At 25.4% G+C, this 9953-nt stretch overlaps 2 protein-coding genes across 2 annotated transcripts; one reads left to right on the top strand and one right to left on the bottom strand.

Moving 5' to 3' along the window:
- Window positions 1-474: 474 nt before the first annotated feature.
- LOC145829212 (ubiquitin carboxyl-terminal hydrolase isozyme L5-like) lies at window positions 475-3302 on the top strand. The gene is made up of 3 exons (XM_082936946.1): window positions 475-1086; window positions 1640-1791; window positions 2491-3302. The coding sequence occupies exons 1-3, from the start codon at window positions 488-490 to the stop codon at window positions 2721-2723; spliced, it is 984 nt and encodes a 327-aa protein (XP_082793072.1). The 5' UTR covers window positions 475-487; the 3' UTR covers window positions 2724-3302.
- A 4248-nt stretch (window positions 3303-7550) lies between these two features.
- Window positions 7551-9230, bottom strand: LOC145829431 (serine/threonine-protein phosphatase Pgam5, mitochondrial-like). Its single transcript, XM_082937215.1, has one exon. It carries the CDS (start codon window positions 9214-9216, stop codon window positions 8446-8448), a length of 771 nt encoding a protein of 256 aa, XP_082793341.1. The 5' UTR covers window positions 9217-9230; the 3' UTR covers window positions 7551-8445.
- Window positions 9231-9953: the final 723 nt, after the last annotated feature.

Genomic DNA, 9953 nt, shown 5'->3' with positions numbered 1-9953 from the left:
ATTAAAACATGTTAAATAATAGTAACCTAGTCAATTATCTCTAAAGTGGTAATATAGTTTTGTTTATTATCTCAAAATAAATAATTTTTGATCAAAATTGAAAAGTTATTTTTAATCATTGACTAAAAAATATACTATGAAAAAAACAAATATTTATATGCTTTTTTTATCTATTTAAAAACTAAATAAATATATTTTTTGTGTATTGAAGTTTGTTAATAAATAAGTAATATGAATATTAAATTTCAAATAAAATGAAACAAATTACTATCATACTTTAGCAACACTTATACAAAAAATAAGAAAATTTAAAAATGAAAAACAAGGTTACTGATAAACTTAAACAAGAAAAAAGTTTTTAGTAAATTTTTTGATTGTTATGTCATATTATCAGCACAGAACTTTTACTCATGCTAGAATGACACTAAACTGTTATTTTTAAACTAAAATGAAATTTAAAAAAAATCAGGTGAAATAAGTAATAATAATGAATCCAGCTGGTGAATGGTGTCTTATAGAAAGTGATCCCGGAGTTTTTACTCATTTGATAAAAAACTTCGGAGTTCAAGGACTCCAAGTTGAAGAGATGCTAACCATTGAAAAAGAAGATCTTCAACGATTTCAAAAAGTTTATGGTTTGATATTTTTATTTAAGTGCATTGACAATAAAACACCTGAAGGAAACTTGGTAACTGATAGTAGAATGGATAGCATTTTTTTCGCAAAACAAGTAATTTCTAATGCTTGTGCAACGCAAGCAATCATCAACATGTTGTTGAATGTAAACAATGAAAATGTTAGTCTTGGTGACAATTTAACTGGTTTCAGATCATTTACCCAAAGTTTTGATCCAGAAATGAAAGGCAGTTGTCTAAGTAATTCAGATGATATTAAAAAGGTACACAATAGCTTTGCAAGACAGCAAGTTTATGAAGTTGATCAACCCAAGGTTGCAAGTGAAGACAACTATCATTTCATTGCTTATATGCCTATTGGAGATTGCTTGTATGAATTGGATGGTTTGAGAGAAGGTCCTATTGACCATGGTAAAATTGAAAACAACAAACATTGGACTGAATTAGTCAGGTTATTATTTCAATTTATTAAATACTTTAATGTTTTTTTTTTATTATGTTGTGTGTTTTGCATTTAAGAATTATGCTTTTACCAATTTATTAAAGTTTATAAGAGCAAAATAAATTATTATAAGGTTAAGAATAAAAAATTCACTATAAGTTTAATAATATGGAAGTTGGAAAGTTTTTTTGAATAAATCTAAACATTACAAGAGCTTATGCTCGAACTTTTTTTTTACACTTAGTTTTGTGTAGTAATCAACAAACTTAGTTAAATAAATACACAAAGACCAATGCTTGAAAAGCAACATTGTATAAATTCTTAAACAACTTATTGAAATACACAGTATACTATAAAATCTTTTATATATTATTATAGTTCTTTTTATAATTACTGTTTTTAGTATTATATTATGTTTTGCTCAAAGTAGTTATAAATATCTTCTTTTAGTTATAATTATTTTAATATATTATAACTATTATTTTAAAAAGATTATTTTTTTATTGTTGCTAAAAGTATTGGTAAAAACAATGATTAACACTAAAATTTATAAATAATACAGTGAAGTTATAAAAAAGCGAATTTCACATTACAAAGATACGGAAATTAACTTTAATTTGATGGCTGTTGTTGCTGACCAAAAACTCATGATCGAAAATAAAATTGATACTCTCAATAAGCAAGTTGAGCAGCTTGACCGTGAAGATGGGACAGGTATAGCTTTTACATTTTTTGTTTGTATATGTTCAGTTAATACAGCAGTTTTTTTTTACGTTCTTAACAAAAAATTAACAGTTGAGAATATAATAATAAGTTGGTTTCACTGTCGTTATATGTTAGTTAGGCTAACTTTAACTTATTACTTGTACTAACAGAGTTGCCACGCACTCCGGCTTAATTGATATTTAAGTATTAAAAAAAACTGAGGCTAGTTCAAAACATGTTAATATTATTCTTAACTTAAGCTGACAAACCATGTTTGCAGTTTTTTTTTGGCAGTACTTAGCAATTTTATTAAAAACCTCATGCTACTTTTTATGATTTGAAGCTTAGTTTTTATCCTTGATTTTTTTTTTATTAGGAAATTTTGTTATTAATATGTTTTTTTTTTCTACTATTAATTCTTGATTAACATTTAGATTGTTCAGTTTTTGGCGTTTAAGTTTATTTTATATTTCTCTCAAACACAGGCTTGTTTTTGATCAGTGAAGCTGGCTTTTTGCTTAAATAAAATACTAATAAAAAATACTAAACTAGTCTTTAGAAAGTTAAAATAAATGACTGTAAGAAAGTAAATATATACAACTATTGCATTTTATTTTCACTTTCAAATGTCTCTCAAATGGTTTACGCAAGAGTTAGTTGTAGTTATAGTTTGTACAATAAATTTTTAACCGAAAGTATAACTTTTAGACAAGCATCTTAGGATGGAAATTGTGAAATCTGAAATTGAAGCGGAAAAAATAAAGCTAAGTCAAGAATTGTGTAAGCGACAACAGTATGAGGTTGAAAACATGCGCAGAAGACACAATTATTTGCCATTTATTGTTGAAATTTTGAAAATTTTGGCTGAAAAACAGCAACTAGTTGGCTTAGTACAGGAGCAAAAAAGTAGGATGACAAGCCAGAATGACAAGACCTCATAAAGCTTCATTAATTTTTTAGTGTTTCAGAAATGTCAATTAGCTAGATTTAACATGAACTTTAGTAAAACATATATTAACATTTAGATATAGTTTAAATTATTAACAATAACCGAATTTTTTTACTTAAAATTAAGTATGTATAAGATAAATTTATGTATTGTACTAAGCTTTTAGCCTCTCAAATTGTTTGCTACATTTAAGTTTTTTATTAAGTTTAAATTGTGAATGGTATATGTTGATACACAAAATTTATTTGTTCTAAAATAATTAATTTCTTAAGTGTTTAAATTTTACGATAAAACACCCTTAAAAGTATATATAAAGGGTGCAAGAATGTTTATATATAAATTTATTTTGTTAAAAATTATCTACAATAAGTACTGATTTTTTGAAATGCTACCATGTTTTCTCTTTTCTACTTGAAAAAAATTGATACATATACTGATTATAGTTTGTATTTTTTCTTAATGTGCAAGTCTTTAATTTTTTAAAATCAAATTTATTATCTTATAGATTATTTTTATAAGTTTTTATTCGTTATAGTTTTTGATGTTATATAAACATGTTTAATAAAGCTATTTGATTTAATTTTGATTTAAATTGTTCGGATTAAGATATAATGTAGTTTTAAGACTTTCTGGAAATTTTAAAATAATTAATTCATTTATCAAACAAAGAATTAATTCGGATGTATTAGAGGTTCATACTCGTCAAGCAAAATCAGAATAACTTTTTTTTTTTTTTTTTGCAAAATGTCAGATAGTTCAAGTATTTTTTTTTAACAAGTATTTAGTCTTTGTTGGAAATATTTCCGGTATAAATGCTTAAAAATTTATGAACTTTTAAAAGAGGTTTGAGAATCTTTGTATTAAGAATAATTAATATCAATTAAATTTTATTAACTTCCTTACCAGTAATGTACTTTTTAATTGACGCGTGAAATGATTATTTGCCTTTGTTATTAATTTTGTGAATGATATAAATATTCGATGAGTATAATTATTAGTGAGAAGGGAGTATAATAAAGTGAGTTTATCAATGTTGATGTATTTCAACTTAATAAAAAAATTAAAAACAAGTGAGGTAGCACTCTAAAAATTTTAAAAAAGACTGTAGCAGTTACATAATAGTAAGTTCCAAAAACTTGAATTAATTATTATACTGTCCAGGAGCAATATCTTGTTAAATATTAGAAATTGAAAAAATCTACAAAAAGTTTCAAATGTTAGTAAGCTACGCAGTTGCAACTAATCAAATAGGTTACGTCGATTCATCATATTATAATCTAAACTTGGCGCCGACCAACTAAGAAAGGAAAGAGTCATTCTGAAATGCTTAAAATCAAGGAGTTTCAGTCTGCGTACGAATTCTGGATATAAGTAGGGTAAGTATAGCTAAACAACTTTTAAAACATTAATCAATTTATTTTTGCTGGATAAATCACTCATTAAAAAAAGGAATTATTCTAAATAATATTCTATCCTATACTAGAATATCTAATAACTATTAGTTTTATCCAAGAACTGATTAAACCAACTAGATTGTTATGAATTTTGTATTGAGATAAAGACTCGTTAATCTTAAGTCCGCGACAGTGTATCAAGTTTTGACTAGTTATTAAATTTATGGCTCAAAAAATAACTGAGAATTCAAACAGTCTTATAGCAGAAAACAAGTTTAGCAAGAAAACCAAATCAATAAGAGAACTTTGATTAATTAAGATTAAAGAATCAAATATTTTTTATTAATTTAGTTGTAAAAAAAACTATACAAAAGTCACGTCTTAAAGATTTTATAAAAACTATATTAATCTTTTATTAGAACGGTAACTTTTTTTTTTCTTTGTATATTGGTAATTAATATGAAATTTTATTGGTTTTAGTACAGGTTGATTTGTTTATACTGTTAAGTATAACTCCTTTAAAAAATAGTTCTTTAAACTCCCCACTGTGGGCCGAAATTGATTTTAACTGGAAATAGGGAGTGAATCTTCTTAAAAAACCAATATTTTATTTTCGTTACAAATGTTTGACATAAAATTTACTCTATGGTTGTATCTGTTGAACTTTCAAAAAAAAAAATTTATAGAATATTTATTTTATAGAATTTTTTTATAGAATAAAATTTAACGAACTTAAAGTAGTAGCTTTTATAAAATTATATCGCATTATGCATTTTTTAATTATAAATATATTTGTTTTGATAAGTATTCATAAGGCAAACTAAACTCATATTTTAATAATTTTAGTTTTTTAACCACTTATAAATGTTTAGTTGATACTAAATATAAAGTTCAAATTTAAAAAAAAAAATTCTATATACAAATATTGTTTAATAAAAGTTTTTTTAATTGACTCCATAGGGTGTTTAATCGGTGGCTATTTCTTTCTAGAGTGCTACTTATTATATAAATTCCGGGTAGGTGGATGATGTTATGAGATTTTTTTTTTATCTATTACTTTTTGAATTTTTAAAGTATATACATATATGTTATCCACCAACCTAGAGTTTTTTTAATTAAAAAAAATACTAGAATGTCGATAAAACTATTAGAAAAAATATCTTTTTTTTTGTTTTACTAAAAAAATAAAGTTTTTAAACTTGGTGATTTTTAATTTAGCAATTCTCCAAAGTATCCATTTTAAACTCTGAAAAAGGAATAAATTACATTGATGTTAAAGTAGTTTTTTGATGGTTTTTTGTTTAAGCGTTGATTTTATATTTTAAAAATCGCAAAGTTTCAGCTAATAAAAATTCTTTAAATCGCCTCGCGCCAAATGACATAACTTTAGTAATAAATAGATTTTTTTTTGTTTAATTTGAATCACTAAATATAAAAGAATCTTAGCTTTTAACCTACAAATTTTCAAAGAAAACTTTTTTTTTTGGTATTTCTAGTTGAAGGCTCACTGTGCTCCCAACATATGATATTTAACTTGTTAGAAAAAATATTCACTATTCAAAAACTTTTTCATTGTTTTAAACATTTTAGCAAAATTTGTATAATTAATTTAAGGATGGTATTCATTTTATACTTTGGTTTTAATTAACTAGAAAGCAATAGTATACAAAGTAATTTTTTTTTAGAAATGTGTTGATAATAAAAAGTTAACTATTATTATTATGTTATACTAACTTACGCTATTATAACTATTTTCCACATAGTTTTCGATAACTGAAAGTTTCCTTTGTACACCAGGTCCTTAGAGCAAAAATTTTGAGCGCTTTTTTTATCGTTCAATAAACAATATTGAACAAAAAAAAAATTCAAAATATATTAGTTTTACAAAAATAGTATTCTTTCTTCTACACAACTACGTAGTAATAAAATTTAGAGATGTTGTTTTATTCGCAATTTTATAATTCAATAGAAGACAAATTTCAAGTAGAAGCGTTTTTATATACGATTAAATGTATTTCTTGGTTAATTATTAATCTATAATTTGTCCTGGACAAGACATTAAATGGTACCCGTGGTGTGCGACCCGATAATCGAAAGGTTCTTTGTGTACCAAGTCCTAGGACCAAATATTATGAGCGTCATTTTTTATCGTTCAATTAAGTATATTAGTAGTTGGCACAATTATGACAGCTTTTTGTCAGGAGATAGAATAGTTTTAAAATTTCTACATGGATATGACGGGAACCGCGCATCTCCAACCCGGTCAAATCCGAGAACCGCTTACCGACCAAGGGTAACATTGATAGTAAAAATTAAACTAAAATATATTAAGAAAAATATATTAGAAAAAAGCAATAAATATAGAAAATTAAAAAAATATTGGGTGTGAATTGTGCGCGGGTGGGGAATTTTAAAGTTATTAATTATTATGTGTTCCTTAACAATAAGACACATAATATTTATAAACTTTACAAATAAAATAAGGAACAACTCTTTAATTACGTCAATGAACTTTTTGAAATGTTACACCAAACTAACAAGAAAGATGTCATCATGGGCTCCAAATCAGAAAAAAAAAACGCTCTACACTGTTGAAATAACGAAATACTTTTATTATTAGCTAAATAGAAAAATCGACGCTAGTTGATATTATTCTTTAATATAAAGACCTAAGATTTAACATGTAATTAAAAGTTTAGACCTAGCTTAATTTTAACAGTCATAATTATCAAATTCTGACCACTATCTAGCAGCTTATTAGATTCTGGTTGCAATTTGAAAATTTGATCAACTTTTAATTTTATTTTACATGAAATAATTGATTTTCTAACTTAAACAAACTATTCAAATTGATGTGTCTGTCAAAAACAAAACTTAGGTAGTTATAAATTTGCTATTTATTTTTGCAGAATTTTATCAGCTACTTACTTAGAAAAAGGTATTAAATCAAAGTTATATTTCATTGTAAAGTGTTTTTTATTCAAAATTGATTTATTATTTTTATGAACTAACTATATTTAAGTTTTAATTTTCAGTATTCAAATTATTTTTTTACCTAATGATTGTAAAGTAAACTAAGCAAACTCTAATTACGAGAAGTTTAATTAAGTATGACAACTATTTAATACTTTAAAACACTTTAGTGAAAAACATAAACAAATCATTTTAGCTTTTTTAATGTGGATTAAATGCGTAGTCTTCAGTTTCAACTCTAATCATTAAAAATATTTTCTCTAAAACGCGACTAGACATTTTTAAATTGAAAAATGATGCTAAAATTATTACTATATATATAAAGAAAAAGTATTTTAAGCTGTTTTAACTAAATGACATACACTAAAGAAAAACACAAAGCTCTTTTGATTTTTATTGTTAAAAGTTTGTTTTCCAAAACTACTATGTATTAATTATAATACACGCATATATTGATACACATGTATTTATTTTCAAAAATCTGAATGGTTTAACTGCATAAAAAAAATCAAGACCTAATAAATAGTTGTTTGGAAAATGGTAAATTTTTAAAAATATATTGAACGAATAAAAAGTGAATATCGTTTGTAAGACATACTATAAACTTGAAAGTATTACTAAAACTTTTTACGTTTGTATAGACAGAAAACCATATGTTAATGGAACGATCTAACATAACTTTAGCAATATATACATCTTGTATTTTATAGAACTAAAAGGGTTGCCAAATTTTTTTGAGAAATTTCTTCCAGGTTTTCATTAGTACACTTTTTTGAGTCTAATTTTAGTTGCTAAGTTTAAGGTTAGAAACTGTGCTAAGTAGTATAAAAACATTGAAAAGTTACTTTTAAGCTACTATAAATGTGCTTTTTATATAAAAAAATTTTGATGGTAAATTTTTTTTTAAATCTTTATTCTAGATTTTTGTGCCAAATTAAAATATTACTACATAACATAATAAAACTGTTTAATTCCAGATTTTTTTTGTAATTTTTGTTCAAAATTCCAGGTTTTATTTTTAATTTCAGTTTTTTTTGCCTAAATTGTTTTGGCAAAAATATTTATAATTTTTTTGCCAAACTCCAGGTTTTTTGGCAACCTTGAACTAATTTAAAATACCCTTTAACTATAACTTTTAATTTAATTTCATATATTTTTCTTAAGCATAAAGTTTGTTTGTAAAAACAATGTATAAAAATTTTTTGACAATTTACTTTCAATAGTTTAAACAACTGTCATGATCAAATATGTGCTTTAAAAAGACCTCTCAGCCTCAAAACGCATTGGAAGATCTCTTGCATGTTTAAAATGTTTAGTTATAATATAAAACTGAGGGTTTTAACTTAATTAACTCGTAGTGAGCATTTCAGCAGGCATGAAGCCTGCGTCTCCATATGCTGAGCAATTAACCCTACCATTTCCTCTCAATTTAATCCAAGTGACACTACAATGTCTAATGTTAAACCTTAGCCAGGCATTCAACGGAAGTTGCAGCAGCTTGCACAAGTAGTACCTTATTACATTGCCATGGCAAAAGTATATTTCAAGTGTGCTTCCATCTTCCAATGGCCTTGAAAAATATTTCTCAAAGCCTTTATCCAAGCGAGTCTGACATTCTCTTATTTCACTGTCTGAAGGCTTATAAACTGAGCTAGGTGGCTCAGGAAGAATTGGTGGCCCTTCTCTAATAAGGTCTGTGTAATCAATGTTTTCCAAAACATTTTTATCAGTAATGAACTGTCCACATGCAATATCACACGTCTCAGTTGCTCTCACCATAGTTGAAGCGACTATTTTTGTCAATGGTATATCTAAACTTTCTGTAAATTCACCAAGAAAAACTCCAAGTGCTTTAGCTTGGTTTTTTCCCAGTTCAGTCAAAACTTTTTTGTCAGGATCAGAAGTGTTAGTGACATACTGGCCATGCCTTATCAAAATGATGTGCCTGACACCCTTATTTTTGACACTTGACCTACCATCCCAATTTGTGTCCCACCTGTAGTCATACTCTTCAGCATGACAATCTGAAAACTGGAACTTATTTTGAAGTTGCCACCCTCCAAAACCAACAGCTCCGCTACCAAAAACTAAAGCTTTCAAATTGAAGAAAACTTTCATTATTATTTAGCTAGCTTACTAAATAAAATTAAAAAATTTAATAAATAATTTATTTTACACTAAAGTGTTAACATATTGTTTGTAAATTTAAAAATGAAACTTGTAGTACTACAAAGAATTAAGGTTTTGAGAATACTTAGTACAAAACAATGCATTACTTATTTATTTTAACTTTTCATTACAATGATATATTTTGAAATAAACTTGTTTAAGTATAAATTGTTTAATTCAATCTATAAGCACTAGACTACACCACACAACATTCAATCTCAGACTGCAACATGGTCTTGTATGACAATGAACATGGACTGGTGTTGATGATCGTGTGGTGCAGTTTAAATTTTGAAAATAAAAAAGACCTTAGCTTTACTGAAGTAGAAAAAGTGACTACTAGTAATTTAGTATAAAAATGTAAGTATAAATACTATTTTATAATACCTGTAATAAAAAAAAAACAGATAATACTAATCTATAATGTTTACTATATATGAAAAATAATTATAGCAATTAATAATAGCAATACATTTGTAATTATTAAGTTAACAATGAAACACATGTGAAAATTAGTTCTAAAACTTTTGAAAATATTGCCTTAAAAAATTGTAAATTAAGTTTTAACTAGGAGCACTTTTAATTTAGCTGTTTCTTAAAGTTTAATATAAGAGCTAAACAGTTATAAAAATTGTTGAATTAAATTTATACACCCTTGTAGTAGTATATATGTTTTATGATGTTCA

The sequence above is a fragment of the Thalia democratica genome, chromosome 2 (assembly GCF_965202585.1).
Source record: "Thalia democratica chromosome 2, ktThaDemo2.hap1.1, whole genome shotgun sequence".
Classification (NCBI taxonomy): Eukaryota; Metazoa; Chordata; class Thaliacea; order Salpida; family Salpidae; genus Thalia; species Thalia democratica.
Note: the sequence above shows the minus strand (reverse complement) of the source record. Positions and strands in the feature narration are given on the sequence as shown.